Below are 22605 nucleotides of genomic sequence, written 5' to 3'. Positions count from 1 at the left end.
AGATATTTATTATGTAATGTGGCTGTAGTTTAAAGTAACTATTCAAAAACACAATAGAATCTAAATGGGGTTCCAAACTATTTTAATGACAGTCCTTCCCTTGACTTATGCTGCACCTCATTCCTTTCTACAGGGCATCTGTGGCAACGAAGGCCTGCAAGGCTATAACATGACTACAGCGACTGCTGTTCAGTTTAGATTAACCAGATATGGCATACGCCGAGGTCCCAATGTAGGCATCTGGAGTACATGATGGTCAGCAATCGTTCTAGACAAAGAAATGTGTCCATGTTTGAGTATCATAGACTCCGTAGTTCTGTAACAGTGGGCGATACATGGATGGCATGACACATTACATACTGGTTGATTTGTTGGTAGTTTCCAATGACTTGACTTGACACTTTGCCGCGGCCTCAAGGGTCCCTGTGTAGTTTGTAGTCGCCCTTTCCTCCCCTGATGTCCCTTTTTCTAGGAGCTCAGAAAGTTTGTTAGGTATGAATGCCTCACAGTGCTTTGCAGCCAAACGTCACAATGATGTGTATATATAAACAGAAGAAAACACATTTATAAGTTGGTTAAATAAACGACATTACTCTGCTTCTCATTCCATTACTCAAATAGCTATCAACAGATCACATTGGTAAACACTGTCCCCTATTCCTGCTCCCTATTCCTAATGTTTCCATCTTTAGTCATTCGAAACGTTGGGAAGTATGTGACATTGTCCCAAGTTGTAGGACTATGTGTGCCCGGCACTCAGCTATTTAACCATTTCTGCCCCATAAAGACTCCTGCCGGGGACACCCTCTTCTAGCTTAGAACCTAGGGCTGGCTCTGCTGGTAAGATTTTAACTGTTTCGGATTCCTAATACTAAATACACAAAAGCAGTATTTTTACAGGTTTTATCCTCGTTAAGAAAAAAAATAGATTGGTACTCATTTCATTTCTTTATTTTTTTCATGCATAATAAATGTTACCCTATTTAAATATGTGGAAAAAAGACTTTTTTCACTCTGTGGTTTGCATACAGGTTTCTGACATGTATCCAATGCCTGATCATTCTTACACTTCTACCCTTTATTTGCGTACTTTGGTAAGGTTTTGTGCATTTTTTATTAATATCTTTATACTTCCTTTTCTTTTTAAAGTGCATATAAAAAAACTTACACTTCATTATTGGAATCATTGTTATAAATACTTTATTTCACACAAATTCATAAAAATCAACAGTCTTGGGTTGTTCTGTAAAATCCAAATCCCCCAAAAAAACAATTTTACAAAAATCTACAACAGTTCTGTGCCATTGGCATTGATCAGAGATAGGCGCTATTATCATATCCACTCAAGCCACTGACGGTAGGAATCTCTTCCATATTTTTTCCTTTGGTGCTGTCTGGAATGTGTTGGTATCTCTCTCCTCGATGTTGACTTAAGGCTGGTCCCCAGTTTTTAGTTGCTCTGGAAGCCTATAGAAAAAAATATACTAAATTACAATAGAGTAGCTCATCATATGTCATTTTTCTGTACCAGCATAGAGCAGCATAATAAAAAATCCCCAAACTGGTAATACATGATCCCGCCCAAAAACCTGCTATTCCAGATAATTAAATGGCGTAAAATAATAATGGATCTTTTCATTGCATTATACTACATTATGGGTGGTTCTCTCGGGAGGAGACTGAGAGTAATACTAATGAGTTTAGGTACTATCTACTGTTTTATTTAAAAAGGAAGAAACATTTCAAATTGTTTCATGTTTTCATTTCATTTGGTTCTTTAGAACATGGAAGGTTCTAAAAAAAATGGTCACATAGTCAAAGTTATCACATACAGAAATAGACCCACTAATTAACAGTAAAAAAAGTGCAGATTTGGGATTCATTCACTCCACTATTGAAGAGAAAAACACATTTGAGAATTATTGCAAAAAGTCACATTTTTTTACTGAAAAAAGTTTCCACCAGTGGGGCTTTTTTTTTAAATTTAATTTTCTATTGCAAATAAATGCATTTTTGTTATTAACCACTCGAGGGTCTCCCGGATTGAGGTGTTCAGTCACTGTCACCATTCACAAGCCCTGATAAAGCCTTATTTCTCCTTTCAGTATATTGTCCCCTTGTGGCTGGACGTGCCACCGAACGCAGCAGCTCCCAGTCCAAACCGCTGCCTTGAAAGCATTTTTAATTAGAGGCTACGATATAAAGTTCTTGATGTCTCTGTATAGTGTGTCTTCTGGAAACACATTGCAGAAGCATAATAAAGATAGAACAGACATAAGTCTTACATTAAACAACAACTGAAACAAACTTTAAATAGTATTTGTACCATTTCATTTGTTGATTTTATCTATTACAATTACTTATATTACACTAAATGAGTTTGTATATTGTTACATTTCCTTATGTGAGTTTGTGTTCTTGGAATGACTTACTTGGATCACATTGCCTTTTGCCCGCACAATTTTCAGTATCGCTACAATAGGTATCCACAGAACGCAGAAGCCGATCATACACCAGCCAACTGCCACTCCCCAGGTGGGGTACAATACAGTGCCATATGATGGATATTCAAAGGTAATGAGGGACCACAGAAGGATTGCCTGTGAAGTAGATAGGAAGGTATATAAGACTGAACGCAAACGTCCCTATTCACTACTAAGTTCTAGCTACCAAGTAATTTATTTGAATCCAATGAGATTTAAAGGGACCAACTGGGACAAAGACTAGGCCCTGGCGTTTAAAACAAAAGAGCCTAAAGGTCAAATAGTACCTGCCCTTTGGACTGGAAATTAAGGCCAGGGTCCAGTAGCATTCGCCCCGTATGTTCTATGACCAAATGAGGCCAGATACAATGGACAGTCGGACAGTAACATCGATCTTAGACAGCACTCTGGGATTCAAAATTGTCCAGGCAACCTCAATCATGGTCTCAGGCACTCTGCTGGCCCTTAATATACGAGCTGTTTTACTGGCCCAGGTATTTGCCCAGACTGTGTAACGGCCAAGCCGTGAATCAATTAAGAAGCATGTACAAACAAGGGAGCCCGGGAAACAATGGGCGACATTCCTTCTCTGTGCGTTTCCATGTCTTTGTCTAGAGGATAAACTCTATTGGGGATTTTGTGATTTAGATTGAATCTTTATATTGTACACATGTAAAAAAAATGCATATTTGCTTTACAGCGAATATACTGATTTATCATAATAATTAACTAGGGTAGGGTTGACCTAGATTGAAATCATAATTTAGTCTGCGGTGCAAATGGATGTGTTCATTAATAATTGAATCATAATAATTAATGAATAATAGTAAGTGACATGAAAAGTTTGCATGCATTACAACGCGCTTGCTTGTTATGGTTGTCTGTTCGTTGAGTAATACAAACTGCATGAGTGGAGGCTTGTATGAGCGGACTGTATATCACTCATACACAATAAGTGATAAATTATAGAGCACGAGTAGGGTTTCTATTTTAGAGAAGCATGCCGTACCCCCAACAAAAAAAAGGTCAGGTGCATGTAATTGAACACTTTTTTAGGTGGAATGGTTAAAGGCGAGGATAGGATGATAAACCTGCCTTAAACGTCCAATCACAATGTATTCATCATCATATACTGGGATATTACATCATTTTCTGGTTCTCAGCGTCAATGTGACACAAGGCAGCCATGTGGGTACTGCAATTAAGGTCTGTGCTACAATAACACAGACTTCTGTCAGTTTCACAGCTCAGTAGGAGATCCACTGACATCCATAACTGGCCCAAGATCAGGACTCTCCTGGGCAAAATGGGACACTTGGGATGTATGCAGGAGGTACTGCATTACTATCTATCCCTATAAAGCAAAGCAGGCACTCACATCAACTGTCCATTTTTTTAAGTTGCTGCCTAATGTTTATGAAACTTGGGGGTATTTTACTGCTTTGTTCATATGATTCAAACACATTCAAGTTAAGGAGCAGAAAATGAACAGTGTACTTGGTGGAATAAAAATGGAATGTATCCATAATAAAGGAAACGCAATGAGAAATAAACTTTTGTTTTGGTTCATATATGAACATAAATATCTTTTATCGCATTCAATACCAGTGATGTTATTTTTCAAGGTAGTATTAAATCAAATCACTTGGCTGGAGGGGATTTTTATAATGCCATGGACTATGATAAATATCTTGACATTTCAAAATATTGCTTTTATTGAAAATTCATTCACCTTTACACTTTAGAGAGTTTCAATGAATGATTCCAGGGCTAAATAGAAACCAGGGACAGAAGTCTTAACGGACTTAATGGACTGTGCCCTAAAAACAGGGACATACGACCTTCCGTGGTTAAATGGACATACGCCACTGTATCCCCCCACAAACTATCTACGACCAGAGGCTGGATATGCCAGGCCGGACGCTACATTAAATTAACCCATTGATAAAACGTTTTATATATATATATATATATATTGTAATGCACAGACCAGTCATTTTGATTGTAAGCTGAAATGACTACAGAGTATTTTAATAGACTTGCCAGAACATGTCAATTTCTAACAAGAGCCTGGAAATGTGGTTGCCTAGATTTGTTTATTTCAAAAGAAAAATAAAATGTCAACAAGGATACAACGTAAAAATATTTCCACGTAAACACTAATACAAAGGATCTTTAATGATTACTCACTGTCAATAGTACAGGCGAAAGGAAAAACCAACAGGCTCTCCACCACAGCCAGAAAGCCCAGTGTTTCTTTCCAATCATCATTTCAATATCCTTAATGAACCTGTTAGCACCTGCCAGACACATCATGAATGAGTCAATTTGTGAAGGTAAATGATGCAGAGATGCCAAATAGACATATGATTCTATCAGAAAAGACACGTTACAATGAGCAATTCGCTCTATGTCTTTATCTGTCTGCCGCTAAGAATGGACAGATATTGCCCTCTAGCGAACAAAGAGTACAGGAGAGTTTTTCCTTATTCACTATTTACTAGGAGTAAAACTTCATTCATTCACCAGTACATTGGTATTCAAGTCACCGATCACTAAGATGCTTAAAATTTTAAATCTTCGCTACTAGTTTAAAACAAAGTGCCCAGAGAAAAATATTAAGGCACAACATAAGATGGACAGGAAGAAAGGAAACATGGTATTTAGGAGCCTATGGTTCTACATAAAGCAATTATATTTAACATTAATTACTTCTGATATAATATTTTATGCAATAACGGTTGCAATGGAATCACTGTTAATATTTGCTTAATCCAGTGTGTTTATCAGCGACCGTGTATGGCCACCTTACCATAAATCCAGCACACTCCAACAAGTTCTAGAACCGCAGCAATGAGAATCGCCCATCCACCGCAGAAGTAATCGATCAGGTTAACCCAGTAAATTCCTGCCTACAAAAAAAGTGCGAGCCAGGATTTATATAAAAAACTATTTAAATATGTCATCAGTTGAATTATTTGTAGATAAGGACGCCTTACCTGGGTAACACACACAAGCCCAAGAAGAAAAAGAAAGGTACAGCATGCAATAGTGATGGGAATCCGCCTTTTCCTCATTATTTGTGGGAATGCATCTTGAATGGACGTAGTTATTGTTTCTGCAGACGCACAAATCAACTGATAGATTACATTTTTATTTATAAATATAATGTAAAAAACAATCCTTTTGTTTTAAGTACTGTTAAATATCATATTATAAGACACATTTCTAAGAGTGCTGCTCCTAACTGCTTGCTTTAAAAAGCATATTGTTTTTCGAAAGATTTATTCTGTCTGCCAACATGGCTCATTGGGATAAAATTCAACATTTTGCATAGCAGGACAGTTATTTAGTTAATAAAGCCAATAGGTGGCGCTACTGTGTAACAGGAAGTGCAGAACCCTAAAGAAGTATGACACAGATTGTAATGTTACATCACTATTCATGGTTTTAAGGAGGATCATTAATAAAATGGCAAATATTTAGAGTACTGGACAATTTTTTGTAATAATGTATCATTTACTTCAATATGTATCCAAATTTTTTTTAAGGTCTATGTAAAAACAGGCTTCACATGACATTGGAGAAATTGATCTATTTTAAGAGAGAGAGAGGTTTTCAGCAAATATATAAATAAATATACATTACATTTTCTGCACTCATTTTATAGAAAGGGATCCTGGACATGAACCCTTTGTAGAGATACTTTAAGCCCGGTTACCCAACACGGGCCACTTACCTATCATGGCAAACTGAGAGTCCAGGCCCAAGGTCAGGAGCATAAAGAAAAACAGAAATGACCACAAAGGAGAGACTGGTAACTGCGACAAAGCTTCAGGGTATGCTATAAACGCCAGTCCAAAACCTAAGGGATAAGTACAAGATCACAAATTACTACAGTTACTGTTGGTTTGGGAAATTCTAATGATTCTGATTCTCATACCACTGAGGAGTATTTTTATATTAGCGACTGCTCAGTGTACCTCCCGACAGTCCTGGTTTTCACAGACAGTCCTGCTTTATGTCACTGTCCCCCTAGTGTGTACCCAGAGATCGTTATAGACTGTAACGTATAGTAAATGTGTGAATGTATACATATAATATTACTTCCTCAGGCAGGAGAGAAGCTTTTTTTTTTTTTTTTTGCTTTGAACCCGTAGCTCCCTACTTTTCTCCCGCCATTTATTTCAGGGTGTGTAATTACACGTTTTCCTGGGTGGGGCTTTTATGTGGCTTTGTGACCTATAGGGTCACTATTGTGAAGGAAGCGCACATGGACCAAACCACTTGAGGCAGGGGGTAGTGAACACTGTTGTTCTCCGTCAAACTTATTTTTCCTGGTGGTTTCTCCACCGCTGATATTTCCCCCGACACCCAGGGTTCAGTCAGGTCTGCGAAGGACAATCAACAGGAAAATGAAAGCTGTCCACGGGTCCCTGTGGAGGTTGGTGCCCTAGACCACTGTCCCTATTTCTCTGTGGTAAAGGCAGCCCTGGGTATAACGATTAATAATGAATGCACTAGGCCACATATTTTGTAATGGTGGAAATTAATTGTGTTATCACATAGCATAGCTGCACAATAGTGTCTATTCTATTTTTTTTTCGTTCTCCGCATTATTTTTTCATAGATATATTTCTAACTCCCAGGGCATTGACATTAAATGTGGATTTCACCTTTACTCTTTTTCCAGTGGTCAAGGATATCTACTTTGTAGTTAATAGAACACAAACTTTACACGTTACTCTACAGTTCACTAATTCATGCGGCATTTCTGGTGTTCCTGATGTTCCGGAGTGAATTTTCGAACGTATATCTTAATGAAACCACTTTTCATTTTACTGAGCTAAGATCCCTAAATCATTTGTGCGATTGTTTGCCTGATTCCTATCGTGGCTTAATATTTGCATGACATGTGGGTTTATTCATCAAACTGTTGAAGGCAGTTTAACATTAAAGAAAACAAATTTCATGTTCCAATAAACTTCCTTTATCTGGAGGCCGCCATTGTTGTCAGCCATGTGATATTTTTGGGAGACTTTTCTTACACAAACACGACACTGAGCTGATACTTTACGGCAATGCTAATGAAGTCTGTTTCCCCCATAGACTTACATTAGTCACAGTGTCTAGCTGGGTGATTTTAATGATCTAATGGGAATATATAAGATACGATAGATCTAAGGATCTATTCTATTATTTAACCCAAGGCGTGTTTGTCTAGTAGACAGGGCTAAGGTAACTGAGCTGGAACGTACAAATACCTAAAATGCAGCTGCCTGAAAACATTGAAGAGCTGCAGCGGCAAACTTATGATTTGGTGGGTAAAACCGGCTAAGGATCACAAAATGGAGTATTCGACAGTGAGTAGAAATAGGATAAGGATAAGATCATGAATGTATAGCCAAACAAAGTACCTGAATCCACCACATCTGGCACAGGTTTCTCTGAAACAAAGGCCATGTGACCCAGGATAGAAAATATAGCAAAGCCGGCAAAAACACTAGTAGCACAGTTTGTGACACAAACTATTATGGCATCGGTGTAGCAGTTATTATGGAATTTGTTGTACGATGAAAGCGCTATTAGTCCACCCCAGGCTGTAGAAAGTGAAAAAAAGATCTGGGTGGCAGCATCTTTCCAGACCTGAAATGGAAAATATTGTGTGTAATTTGCATTAGCAGTAACGATTATGGATTACTATGTCAAATTTCATAAAATACTGAAAAGCCATTTGCTGAGTAGAATGTATCACACTGCAAGGCTTTTTGTGCAAAAGATAAAAAGATAAAAAACATACATTTCTTAAGCAGTTGAGACAAAGAAGTAGCTACCACAATTCGAGACCTATAGTTCAACCTCCATGAGCCATAATGGGGGGGGTTCATAAAGACCCAAAATGCAACTATAAAAATAGATAGACCAGCAATGGAAAACATAATGCCCTATAGACAAATGTATAAAACAATGCAGAAATTGGTCCTCATCCTGGAACAGGTATTTTTTAGAAGGTTATTTGGTCGGCCGCCATCAGTATAGTGTTAGGACTATCCGGGGCCCCTGGACAAATGGCTTTTGAAGCCTCCAAGCAAATAAACACGTATTTACACTTACTGTTGGGCACTTGGCACATAGTAGGAGCTGCAATGATAGTATTGTGGTGTCATAAAAAAAAACTGATAACAATGATTATCCAGTAAAGCACCAGGGGCTCCTAGGCACGCGCCTAGTGTGCCTATTAAATAATCCGGCACTGGCTGCTATATCACATTTTAAACTGGTGCCCAGCTAGAAGCTATTTTTTTACAGAAAAACAATCTGTTTTTGCTAATGTGCAGTCTGTTAAACGAATGGACACAGGAAGCATGTGGAGAGAAAACGGTCACATACCTCCGCCTCCATTAATTTTGTAAAGTTTGATTGTGTTCCGATATAATAGTTAATCCCTTCAAAGGCTCCTTCCAGGGTAGCTCCTCGAACCAACAGGATGATAAGGACAACGTAGGGAAATACTGCGGTAAAGTAAACCACCTTGGTGGACAACAAAAATTCACACAATATATGTCAAGATAATGAAAATAATGAAATATCACAAACATTTGATTATTATTTTTGAAGAGTATAGTACCACTTTGGTCAAAGATAAGATTTATTTATCAAATGATGTTATGGTAAAATCAACTCGAGTTGGAAAGTATTATTTTAACTAAATGGAATCTTGCCATGTATCTCTCTTGTACAATTATCCAGGTCCTTCAATGTGGGTCCGAAACAAGGACCAAGTTCTCATTATTAAAAGCAATCAGGCCCCTGGGTTGTACAGCTAGAAGTATTATCATCTCCATCTCCAGAAGTATATTGACGTTGAGAGACTGAGGGATCTCAATATGTAGAACTAGCAGAAGAGAGGGAGAGGGGATGCGATAGAAACATTTAAATACATAAAGTGATTTAACAAAGTACAGGAAGGGAGGGAAAGGGAGGGAAATGTTAGAATCATAGGTCATAAACTAAAACTAGGGGCTCAGGAGCTTAGATGTAATGTAAGGAAGTTCTACTATATGAAGATGTTGGTAGATAAGTGAAGGAGGCTCTCAGAAGAAGGAGTAGATAATATTACAGTGAGGGAACATGCAAAGAAGAGGAATATGGCTGTGCTTAATCTTAGATGAGACCAAGGTTTGAGTTTTTGCTTCAAGAAAACATTGGCAGGTTAGATGGACCTACTGGTTCTTAAAGTTGAACTCTATGCTTTATATCTATACGATATATTTTGTCCTTACCTTCCCAGATGATTTAATTCCTTTGAAAAGGGCAGCTCCAACAATTATCCATGCTAAAAGGAGACAAAGAGCCAAGTACCACACAATTCCACCAGTTTCACCGAGACCACCTGAACGTTGAAGTGTTACTTTTCTAAGAAAAAGATTTTTAAAAATTAGAATTGTTTTGCCATCTTATTTTTTTACACCTACAAAATAGACATTACATTACCAACATGTTGGTTTGAGTTAAGAGAATGATACCATTCGTGTATCTTAATTGAGAAAGGCCAAATCCCTCTGCCTTATTTCTTCCCTTGAGGTCCCTGTTTTCTAGGAGCTCAGAAAGTGTTCTGGGTATGTCTATCACAATGCTATACAGCCCTATACAGTACTTCACAATGAGGCAAATTGAGTACTTTATTATTCCTTCTCTCAATGCCTTACTCAATCACAAAAATAGGTATTGAAAGTTCACAGTTGCATAAAAAGGAAAACTGTCCCTCTTTGGCTACTTGTTAGGAGGCATAGGAAAGAACAATAAACATAGACTTAATAAGCTACGGCTTTAAGCAGTCAAACCACTACATTTTGGGAGAAGAAGTGGATTTCTGGGCACTGTTCTACGTAGCTACCCAACAGTCCTGCTTTTGCAGGCAGTGACAATCATAGACCGGCTCAGGGAGCTGTAAAACCAATGGAGGTCTGTACTGTTGCAGCACAGATCACCAGCACTGCTCCTACGTGGTCACCTTAGGATGCTCAGCGCCTGAGCACCACAAGGTGTCTGTTTGGGTATGGTGGGGAAAATTGCATGATCTTGCCCCTAATCAATGTGCACACCCCAAATATTGGGGGAGGGGGGGTGCTATAAGCCCAACATAGCCTTAAACTTGCTAGCACAGGTTCAGCAGAGATAGAGGATAATATTTGCTTACTCTATGGTCAGTACATTGCTCCCATTGCCTTCAACAGTGAGAACTCTCCAAACCAGGAGTGTTCCCAGGTATGGACATATGATGGACATATCCACCTTAAACGGCAAGAACAATTAAACATGTCAGCTTCCAGTCTCAGGGTTATCAGAGGGCAGCGCAGCAGTTAAAACATGTTTGTGTGGCTGTGCTGTGTAAATTCTGATTTATGCATTCCTGGTGTGACCCGATCATAATATTTGTAACTGCCTATGCCGGTTGTTACCATGCAAATGAGGCTATATAGACATATATGTCTCTCGGTGCATTAATAACTTACTCCCAGTACTGCTTGCTTGGCAGATCCGACTCTTCCAGCACTGTAGTGTTTGCAATGCAGGTTAAGTTATTTTCTTTTACCCAGTCTAAAGGCATCCATGTGGTGTTAGTTGCAGATATTGTCACATTACATGAACCTGGTTCGGGTACAAAACAGTAAGATTGTAACTAAAGTTGACTAAAAAACAAACTATACACCATGCTATAGGTAGTTTGATAAATGAATCCGATACTAAAAACTTTGATAAAGTATGGCGGGTTGGGTCAGTTCCCGACGGAAACCAAGTGCTCTTGGAATGCAGTCACTCCAGAATGGAATTCTTCTTATAGTTCAAAAGGCATGCAAGACCCTCACTTGAGGGGAAAAAAAACATTCCCAAGTTCTAGTACTTATAGTTATACTTATAGGAAAGGTTCAGTCATCCTACTAACCTAACGAGCAGGATCATAATTAGCAATATTAAACCATCCAACGATGAATACCATTCCATCACACCCATACATACACAATCTTCCGATTACAAATGTAAATGTAAATGTAAATAGACCATGATGAGTTGAGGCCCTTTGAAGAATAGTTATATGACATATATAATCCCTTTCATAAAATGCAAATGACCAGGGACAATGAAATTAAAGAGCTCCTTTTAATGTGTATCATGGACATGCCGCGCTCGTCTGGTATAATTCACCTATTTACTTGATTGTAAGAATGTCAAAGAGATGTACAAACCTCGTGTTGTCTTACTGCACTTCTCATCCGCCCAGTCGAAACAATCAGACCAGGGTAATATTGATTGGAATGAAGCAAACATATAATACAAACTGTAGGCGATAATGACGTTGTAATAAATGGAAACAAGCGTCGTAATGAGAACCATGGTGATACCAACACCTAGAAGAAAGCAGAACGATGTTATTAAGTCATTTGTTTGATTCATCTCCTTCAAGCTATTAACATTTCGGTGGGAGTATTTGTGAATATCTCGTAAGGTTTTTAGCTTTCTCTAAATCTGCCATGAAACTTGACGTGGTGCAAAATAACCACTTATTGAAGCCTCTAATTCCTGAAATATAGTGTGCACTTTCACATACTGTTAATGTCGTGACATACGTGACATCAATGGCGTTGGAAACCATTCCCGGAAGCACACGGTGCAGAAAGTATCATTTTAAAGCATTTTAAGAAGAGTGATGAATGTTTTTGTCCATCTTTAATTAATCAGAAAGTGACAGCAGAATTCCAATACAACCCCTGATAAGACATCTTGGGAAACAGAGAACATTTTATTGGAAAATCCCTGGGTATGACTTTGGGGATGCTTTGACGGCAGATAAGTACCATTCCTTGGATCTACGCTGCCCAGTTTTCCTGATGCAGAGACTTAGACCTTTGTAAGTCCTTGGTCTTAGAGTCTGGATAGCTTTATGTATATTCCATGCGTGTTTAAACTCCCTGTTTTCTACCACTTCTGCTAGGAGGCTGTTCCATGTATCTACCACTTTCTCAATAAAGTAAATCTTCCTAATATTACATCTAAATGTAATGATGGAGACATTCCTTCTTTTAAAATAAGTTTTCCTTTAATAGTGAGAATTCCAGGAGGACCGGCAATGGGATATGGGGATAATTGTATGTATAATTTGTGAGCTGTCACACCTTTACTACCTTATGCCAGAGAGGATCTTTATACATGACCAGCTAAGAATACTTTTTTAGATTTACTATTTGGACCAGAAGGATAACATAATATTTAAACTCTTAAAAAAGCCCCATTTCCTATAATTACAGAGTAAACTCAGTGATCTACCAAACTGTGGGACAATATTTATTTCTGCCAACTTCCTCATCCCTCTTATGTAAATAAAATCTGAACGTGTTTTTCTAAAGCCATATGCCATTCACGTGCCAAAGATCATATTGCTTGCACAGAAAAAGGCTTAGGAAAACAGTTCTTACCTTTAGATGATATATATGTTGCAGAACATTATTATCATTATACAAGGCATGTAATAATTCGTCTGTCTGCCACTTAAATCTGATTCAAAAACCATCAATAACAAGGACTCCAAAACCCTACTTAATGAGTACTGTGATTCATTAAGGATTCATAAGGATATAGAAAAGGATGATGATGATGTACAGAAGTAATATTGTATTCACAGGTGCAGTATAGGTATACCTTGGAAAATTGGCACAACCCTCCACACTGAAACGGGACCCAAACTCGAGAATTGCCCTATCGAACATTCCAAGAAGAACAAAGGGAGTCCAGCAAGTGCAAGCATGATGGTGTAAGGGATCAGGAAGGCTCCTGTGTGAAGAATATATACATTATCAGTCAAAAGCAAAAAGTACAACTATGCAGTTAACATTATAGAATTAAAGTTTATATTAGATTAAATGTAAAAAAAAAAAAATATATATTACAAATTAAAAGATCTTGATCTTGACTATATGGCAATTTGTATTTCAAATGTAGTTGGTTGAAATCGTTTGTTGTAATTGCATAATCCAGCCAAACCTAATAAGGGGTTTTTCAGAATAAGAACCACCCCTGAGGATAAGATATTAAAGAGAAAGTGGCTCCTCAACATAGAATTTTCTAGATTATAAACTTCTTGGATCCCTCTCCAACCTTGGTTTCAGTAAGTCCACATACACATTTCACATATGTGTAAACTGGATGTACATGAACATACACATGTTTCACTACATGTGAAACATGTGTGTGTCCTGAAAAAAAATGGCTGATGTGGTCACCCTAGTCAAGACCCTTTCTTATATGGAAAATCATTTTGCTTAAGGCATACATAGAGCAAACTTTGCTTTTAGATCATAAAGCAATCTTGATGTCGCCATGGAATGAAAACAATTCTGTAAATTGGATCATTGCCATTTCCTATTCATAATATGAGTACTAATTATGGAAACCCCATTATTACTTAGCGACAAAAAAAAAATTCGAGATTGCTCTAAATTCCTTTGTGGAGATTAGTCAGTGGCTGTGTTTACTTAATAAATCCCTTCTGATACAATGTAAGGCGCGTCTATCTTTTTAATCACTCTGCAAGTTGTGTTCTGAGTTAAAATAAATACAAAGTATGAATTAGAATTAGATTTATGGCAATCGCATGAACACGCATAGTTCTAGAAGTATACAAGGAGGTATAAATCTGTGATGGTATCATATTTTTCCTTTTTAATTAAGCGTGATATTGTGTGTAAAAGTTTAAGTAGACCTGTAGATTCATGTCACTTATTAACTGGAAACTGAATAATCAACAAGGGTTTGTCCTTATTCTGCCATTGATTGACCAGCACTAAAAACAATGAGACCTTTTAGAATAAGTAGCCCAGTGAGAAGGGTCAAAATCACAAATGATTTTTAGGAATAAGTGTCAGAATCTCTCTATTTTCAAGGACACCCAAGTCTGTTACAACCCTTTATAAAGTATTAAAACTATCTAATTGACATATTATGACGCTATAACACATCTAAGCAGTAGTGTTATAGATTATTACATTACATTTATTTATAAAGCGCCGGCTGATTCCGCAGCGCTGTTACAGTCAATAGAACAATTTAGAATCACACACAATAAAAAAACTGTTGCAAAGGAGAAGAGGGTCATGCTCTTGTGAGCTTACAATCTAGTCTGTGGTTGAGGGGGAAGTGAGACAATAGGAGAGGACTGCTTGGATGGGGATGAGTTGATCTGGTTCCGATGATATGTTTATCATGTAATCCTGTCTGTGTGCCTCATAGACAGCACTGCTAACCCAAACCTTAGATGGGGTGTTTCTGCCACTTTACAGATCTCTGGTCAGACCTTACCTTTAGTATTATGTACAGTTCCGGAGACCCCATCTCCAGAAGGATATTGACATTGATGTTTTTTACAGTTTTCTTTCTCTGCAGATCTATCTGTATTATTATTATTATTGGCTCCTGGAGCACTTCCGCATCAGGGAAGGGGCCTCAGCATGCATTACGAGGACAGCCTCCAATCAGTGGAGAGCACACCAAGGCTCCACCCTGATGTGGAAGTGCACCAGGAGCCAAGGGTAACGCAGAGAATCACTGTAGAAGAACGAAGATTGAAGAAGCAGAGATCAGGAAAAAGAAGGAGAAGAAGTGAAGAACAAGAAGCAAAGCTGTGGAGACACAAAGAAGGTTGATTAGATATTGTGAAAGTGAGTGTGTTTTTTCCTATCCCCCCCCCCCTAATAAAGAAGCTCTCTGAATTCTGTCTGAACCAAAAGGACAGGGAATGAAATTAATTGTCTGAAAACTAATGGGTCAAAAACTACACAAAAATTTTGTTCAAATCGTTTTGGTCCATATACACAAATATAATAATCACATAAACACATGTGTAGTTAAAACAGCAACAACCTATCAGTTCCTTCTTTCATGTCATTAAGTAATCAAGGCACAAATTATGAATGAGGCAAATTTTATTTCTGGGAACGGCTTGGGGCATCAGGCAGTACAACGGCTGACATTTGTAATGCTGCATTTAAATTCAGCAGAATATATCCTTAAAATACTGTACCTCCTCCATTCTTATAAGCCAGGTAAGGAAATCTCCAGACATTTCCCAGTCCAACAGCATAACCAATCATTGACAGAAGGTAGTCTGATTTTCTGGTCCAGTTTCCACGTTCCTTGTTTTCATCAGTAGACTCAGCATGGGAGTCCTGAATGAGTAGACAATAGAATATTATTTTTCTTGTGGATAGTTTTATCAATATTTTATATTTTTGGCTCCTGGCTATAGACGCTGATCAGGAATATTGGTTAAATTATTAACTCAGTTGAGGGGAGGAGAGGAGAGGAGAGGGGGGGAAAGGAGTGGAGGAAGAGTGAGAGAAGAAAGGGAGAGAAGGGTGAGAAGACAGGGAGAGAGATCGCAGGCTCCTCATGTAGCAGATGGAAGGATTCTGGGATTCACAGTTTGGTGCATAATATGAAAAGGGTTCTTATCGCTGTAGTTTTCAATAAGATTTTCCGGAATTAGACCATAACAGCGCTACGGAATTTGATGGCGCTATATAGAACAATAAATAATAATAAAAATAATAATAACATTGGTTTTAAGACAACTCAGCATAAAATGCTTTTTTTTATTACCCCCACTTCCTTCTCTTTCTCTGTCCCTGCCTCTTCATGTGACAAAAAAAGAGCAAAAAGGGACCATCATGAACCCGTTACATTTATACTTATTTACTGATATACCTCAAAATAATCCATATATACCTTTCAGTTTTATATTTATAGCTATATCTCTTTTTTCTTAGTTATTTTTTTTAATAAATTATTAAAAGTTATGGTTTAATAGGTTACCTTGCTCCTTCTGGTTGAATTTTGGTAATGAATTAGTCGTAGTAATCTTTTCTGGTGGTATTAATTACTGTTAAACGATGTAATTGAGCTGCTAATATTAACAATAGGTAGCTCTTATTCAATCCACACGAGGTTAATGATTAAATATCAATGTTATTTGATACGATGTATACCCGCAAAAACTCAACATGCAAAATGGATTATAAGGTAGGAAAGTTCATGAAGTAATTCCGATTACAGCTAAATAACTTGCAAGAAAATATTTAGTAAGTAATGAAGTCATTTTTCCACCTAAAAGTTATTTATTTTCTGGACCTTGTACTGTTTTTGTTTTCCTTAAAAAATGTGTTATGTTAATATAATATCTTGATTAACATGTTATAACAAATAAAATTAATGATATAATTGTACAATAAAAATAACGCTCTGCAACAAATTATTGTATCCTAATAATTTGACATAAAAACTGAACAGTGGATCCTCGGGGGAAGGTACCATTGTGGGTCCTTTTTAAGTGAAAAGTTCCACCATAACAACCACTGGAATGTATCAAGTTTTTGCCCCATTCTTACCAACAGAACTATTCAGATGACAAGCATGGGAATTTAAATCTATATTCTTTTCTGTAACTATAAGTAGGGTATAACTAATAAAAAGAATAATAAATAAATAATTACTAATGAATACAAGTTGCGACTCCCCCATCTAATAGGCAAATAAAGCAATCAGACCATGCTAAAGGTTGTCTTATCTTTTTGGAAGCTCTCACAGATACAGTTATCCCTCACGCTTGTTTGCTAAAAAGGCTTTAAACTGCTCACCTGCTTTCCTGATTTTGTACACGAACTTAAAATGTTTTTGATGCCCATTATTCCAGTCTTTGTTTTCAGTTTGTATGATGACCCAGTTGACTTTTTGGAATCTCTCTCCTTCCTCAGGGTCGCGCTGGTACTGTTAAGCTGCACTCCTGGCTTTTATTCTCGTGGATAAGCATGTGTGTGTGTGTTTTTACATAGGTGTGTAGTTAGCACCTCCCATGTCATTCAGTTACAGGATAAGGCTACAGCAGAAACAAACTCTGTACTTGATACTGAGTGATGCATATTCATAAGTCCCTGTAAAATTCCTACCTCCCAACATTTCAAGTGGCCAGAGGGGTACTTCTGTGTAAGGAGGAACAGTTGGAGGCTTGAGTAGGTGGCAGAGCTTTAAAGAGACTTTTTATGTAATTTTTGTGAACCATTTAGAAGAAGGATATTTATCAACACATTTTGTGCTGTTCTATACACATGATTTTGATTTGACACAAAACATCCATTTTCACTCTTAGAAAGAAGGAAGAAGAGAATAGGGATTTGGCTGCAAGATAAGGAACCGGTAATACTTGGGCAGCATGATATTTCACGAAGAATATTGCCTCAAATAGCTGCAGTTTATCAAACTTCATGCTCGGTGATATTTAGAACATAATAGTACTTAAACAAATATACATTGGAACGATATAGAACTGTAAAGGTTTTGCTATTTTGTAATGATGATGATGATAAGGGCTTCCCTAGTGATGTAGCATGAATACTAGAACGCTTTGCCAAATGGGTCAAGGGTCCATCATTGAAGTAGAGTGTCGACTGGACATTTGTAGGTGTGACAGAATGACCTGTCATACAGGGGCCCAAGGTACTCAGAGATGGCTCCAGCCTGGCTGCAAAACAGGCAGGAACTCCATTGTTAAACTAATCCCATTAACAGGATGGCTACCAGGGGGGTATTCAGTAGCTAAAGGGGATTAAAGGTTGGGTTGTCTACCTGTTTATCAATGTTGATTTATGTTAATGAAGTTCTGTGGCTATATCAGTCTATGTTTTACAACAATAAACTGTTCATTCCTGCTGTACTCAATTCAAGGTAGTTGTGTCTACTTATTGGGTACACATAGCAGGGTTCCAAGGTGCGCATGCTGACTGGTGCTGGAAGTGATTCCGTGGACAACAGAAGGATACTGGGTGATCTCTGAGGGTTACTACAGCTCTCTTGGTGAACCCGTTACAGTAGGTATCGTGGATTAGGCTGCATATGAAGTGCCAGCCAATGGGTGATATGTCAACATAGATTTTTATAAATAATCGGGGCATTCATTTCTTTGATATGCTTCTAGAATGTGGGTATGATTAGATCTGGAGACCCACTTTTAAAAGCTCTACAGTAATGTTGTCAGTAACTTAAAATGAGCGGTGTATCTTCCTAGGGCAATACTAGAGGATCCCAGCCTTGTTGGACAATAGAGGCTTTCTTAACATTTCTTTGCTTGGTGTTTGAGACGTGTTGGTTTTGTCCAAAATACAGATATATATTGTAGATTATTAGCTATGGGATGGATCAAAGTGAGCAGTGAGGGCTGAGAGCGTCATGTTTGTCTTGCTGCTGTCTCACTTTCTCTTCCAATAAACATGGTTGAAGGGGCATAGTTTTTATGCAAACATCTCCTCTACAACTCTTAATATATTGACCTTTTAAAAGCCCATTGCAATGTTCTATAGTAGGGATTTACTAAGCGTGACAGCCGAATGGCTTATATAACCATCCTTATTTTGTATAAAATTCTTTGTTTATTGATTTTACAATGTCCATAGTTCATAGTACAAAACAACAGCAACAGTCACAGGCATCCTTGCATATCTGACTGTAGTAGTCAAGACGTACAGGATATTTGAGACCTGTCTGTGCACACAGATGTATGACTAGGAGCATAAATGTCAGGAGGTACGGATATTCTGCGTTAAGCCACTTGTATTCAAGCAGGGATTTCAGTCATGATAGACTAATAAGAACAGTACCAGCTGACATGCTCAGATATAATTATATATATAATTCTATAAGAGTACAATATAAAGGAGTCAGTGGTAGACTGAGTGACCTGAGAATCTGCCCATTCACTCTGCTTTTGGCTTAAAAATCCTTAGACTCAGGGGCAAGTCCTGAGAGTTCCCAGGAATGTGTATAGGGGTATTTTATGACAAACCGTATATTATATACAATAACCATATTCACTGCCTGTGTCATTACCATGTGCACGTAACAGCAGCTAATCCAAGATAGTGGAAACAAAACCCAAAGTCTACATCTCAGTAAGACTGAGACAAATAACTCTCCATCTGTAGCTGCTGCTTGCACAATGTACAGACAGTGACTGACTTTAGCAGTATTGTGAAATATGTACAAATCTGTCAATGTATCCCCAGTCGTATATTAATACTCTTTCTTTTCTGTTTGTGGTATAAAGTCATCAGTTAATACCAGCGGCTGTATGACCGGGTTCACTGCCCTTGTTAGTTTTTTTACATGCCCTCCCATCCCTAGTAGATTGAGGTCATTGAGGTCAAATAGGTGCATGAAATATACTGTTACCAGAAATAAATCAATCTGGAGCCAAAACCTAGGTATCTAAACTAATAAGCCATAACATTATGACCACTGACAGGTGGAGGGAATAACACTTCATGATAATCTTGTTATCATGGCACTTGTCAGTCGGTGGGATATATTAGGCAGCAAGTGAACATTTCGTCCTCAAGATCTGAGTGACTTTTACAAAGGCCAAACTGTGATGGCTAGACAACTGGGTCAGAGCATCCCCAAAATTGCAGCTCTTGTGGGGGGTTCCCGGTCTGCAGTGGTCAGTACCTATCAAAAATGGAAAAATGGTGAACCGCCGACAGGGTCATGGGCAGCCGAGGCTCATTAATGCACGTGAGGGACAAAGGCTGTCTGTAGCTCAAATTGCTGAAAAAGCTAATGCTGGTTCTGATAAAAAAGGTTGCCTATGGGGCTGCGTAGCCACAGGCCAGTTAGGGTGCCCATGCTGACCCCGTCCACTGCGGAAAGCGCTTATAATGGGCAGGTGAACATAAGAAGCAATGGAGCAATGGAAGGAGGTGACCTGGTCTGATGAATCACATTTTATTTTACATCGCGTGGATGGCCGGGTGCGTCGCTCACCTGGAGAACACACGGCACCCGGACGCATCCATGAAGGCCGCACCTCACAACTTAAGTGATCTGCTGCTAAAGTCTTGGTGCAGATACCACAGCACACCTTCAGATGTCTAGTGGAGTCCATGCCTCAATGGGTCAGGGGGACCTACACAATATTAGGTAGGTGATCATAATGTTATGGTAGATCAGTGTATAGATAGAGTATGTGGAAAAACCTATTTAAGTACGTGACCTAACACATGTATTGTAAAGTTCTCAGCTCAGATTAGCTGATGAGCATTAAACAATTGTGAAAATATGTGGTAGTTTGTGGATAATTTGTAATAACATCACAGGTTCAGTTGTTCAACAAAACAATAGTGTAAGAAAACAGATTTTGTAAGCATCTTTTTATTGCATCTCCTTCTGAAAAATAATTTGTAAAATCCCATGCTCCATCGCTAAATAAGGATCTTGCCGCCTGATGATCAGTATTTTAAACTAAAAAAAGGTGTCAGTTTCATGAATCTGGATCTTTTTATGTCAAAAACCCTAAGAAGTACGCATCAGGTTGGCTGAATTGAGACATAGTTAATGTTAATGTTCACATACATATACATTTAACAGAGACATCCCTAGATCCCTACATGCACAGGGTATCTCTGCTCCCATGACTGCAGGCTGCTGGCTGGGGGATCCTGACCTGATATATCTTGTAACTCTGAGACTTGCCTTTTCCTTACAAGCAGAGAACCTTTCAGATTCCACTCTTACTGATTGCCCCCCTGTCACTGTAAAATGACCTTCTTACTAGCTGGTCATGTCACATGACAGGAAGTGAGAAACTTTCCTTCTGCCATCACTGTTCATACTGGAAATTGAGTTTGTGTCGTAGCAAATACTGGACGTCATGAAGCGGCCACTGACCTTAAAGTGCCATGCCCACCCTGGCATTGATAATTGATAATGCATTTTTATCGTTAGTGGTGGGACTGAAGAATGGTTAAAGGAGGCTCAGTTTGGGAGAAAAATACATCATACACTCTTTATGATATAGTGTTTTCAAAATGATGCACCATAAAAATACACTGCTCTTCAGAAATATATACTTTTGCAACATAGATGATACACACATTCTCATGTTAACCTTATAACTAGCAAATATAGATGGCAATCTAATGTACAGTGAAAAAGAGAGTACATCCCTTTTGAATTCTATGGTTTTTCATATCGGGACATAATAACAATCATCCATTCCTTAGTGGTTCTAAAAATTAGATAAATACATTGTCAGATGAACATCAACGCATAACATATTACACTATGTCATGATTTATTCTACTAAAATAAAGCCAATATGGAGAAGCCTTGTCTGAAAAAAAGTACACCTTATGACTTAATTGCTTTAGCAGCAATAACTTGATGTAATCACTTTCTGTATGACTTTATCACCCTCTCACATTGATGTGGATGAATTTTACAAGGTTGCTTCAGTTCATTGAGGTTTGCGGGCATTTGTTTATGCACAGCATTTCAATCGGGTTGAGGTCTGGACTTTGACTGGGCCACTGCAACACTTTGATTTGTTTTTTTTCAACCATTCTGTTGTAGATTTGCTGATGTGTTTGGGATTATTGTCCTGTTGCATGACCCAATTTTTGCCAAGCTTTAGCTGTCAGAAAGATGGCCTCACCTTTTAGTCTAGAATACTTTGGTATACAGAGGAGTTCATGGCCGACTCAATGACTGCAAGGTTCCCAGGTCCTGCGGCTGCAAAACAAGCCCAAATCATCACCCCTCTGCCACCGTACTTGACAGTTGGTATGAGGTGTTTTTGCTGATATGCTGTGTTTGATTTTTGCCAAATGTGGTGCTGGGCATTATGGCCAAACATCTCTACTTTGGATTTGTCTATTCCAGAAGTCTGGTGGTTTGTTCAGATGCAACATTACAAACCTAAGGCGCCCTGCCACAAGAGAGAAGATGCTTTCTCCTGGCAACCCTTCCAAACAAAGTATTTTTCTATTTGCACTTCATGAACTAACATTTAACATGCTGAGGCCTGTAGAGTCTGAGATGTAACTTGGGTGGGTTTTTTGCAATTTCTCTGAGCATTGCAAGGTCTGTCCTTTGGGTGAATCTGCTGGGATGTCCACTCTTGGGAAGATTGGCAACTGTCTTTAATGTTTTCCATTGTAGAATGATGGACTTCAGGACCAGGGTGACCACATCAGCCATGTTTTCCAAGACACATATAATTTTTACATATTGCTGAGCAGCACAG

The 22605-nt window shown here is 38.2% G+C and overlaps 1 protein-coding gene across 2 annotated transcripts; it reads right to left on the bottom strand.

The window, feature by feature from the left end:
* Window positions 1-1183: 1183 nt before the first annotated feature.
* On the bottom strand, window positions 1184-17323 carry SLC6A14 (solute carrier family 6 member 14). Of its 2 annotated transcripts, XM_053473553.1 has the most exons (14): window positions 17171-17323; window positions 15559-15703; window positions 13182-13313; window positions 11732-11893; window positions 11000-11135; window positions 9767-9899; window positions 8874-9014; window positions 7901-8129; window positions 6223-6348; window positions 5483-5601; window positions 5296-5395; window positions 4674-4783; window positions 2433-2600; window positions 1184-1467 (listed from the first exon to the last, which is right to left on the bottom strand). In XM_053473553.1, the coding sequence occupies exons 1-14, from the start codon at window positions 17216-17218 to the stop codon at window positions 1315-1317; spliced, it is 1902 nt and encodes a 633-aa protein (XP_053329528.1). In that variant the 5' UTR covers window positions 17219-17323; the 3' UTR covers window positions 1184-1314. The 2 variants fall into 2 exon arrangements, with proteins under 2 accessions (XP_053329528.1, XP_053329529.1); XM_053473554.1 differs by lacking the exon at window positions 15559-15703 and having other exon boundaries at window positions 17171-17291.
* Window positions 17324-22605: the final 5282 nt, after the last annotated feature.

The sequence above is a fragment of the Spea bombifrons genome, chromosome 8, assembly GCF_027358695.1.
Source record: "Spea bombifrons isolate aSpeBom1 chromosome 8, aSpeBom1.2.pri, whole genome shotgun sequence".
Classification (NCBI taxonomy): Eukaryota; Metazoa; Chordata; class Amphibia; order Anura; family Pelobatidae; genus Spea; species Spea bombifrons.
Note: the sequence above shows the minus strand (reverse complement) of the source record. Positions and strands in the feature narration are given on the sequence as shown.

Excerpts from the sequence above, each read along its gene's own strand:
- SLC6A14 (XM_053473553.1), bottom strand. The coding sequence starts at position 17,218 with ATGGGCATCAAAAACATTTTAAGTTCGTGTACAAAATCAGGAAAGCAG. Across the intron at positions 9,015-9,766 it reads GAATTAAATCATCTGGGAAG|GTGGTTTACTTTACCGCAGT; the intron begins GTAAGGACAAAA and ends TTGTCCACCAAG. Across the intron at positions 5,602-6,222 it reads CTCTCAGTTTGCCATGATAG|AAACAATAACTACGTCCATT; the intron begins GTAAGTGGCCCG and ends GTGCGTCTGCAG.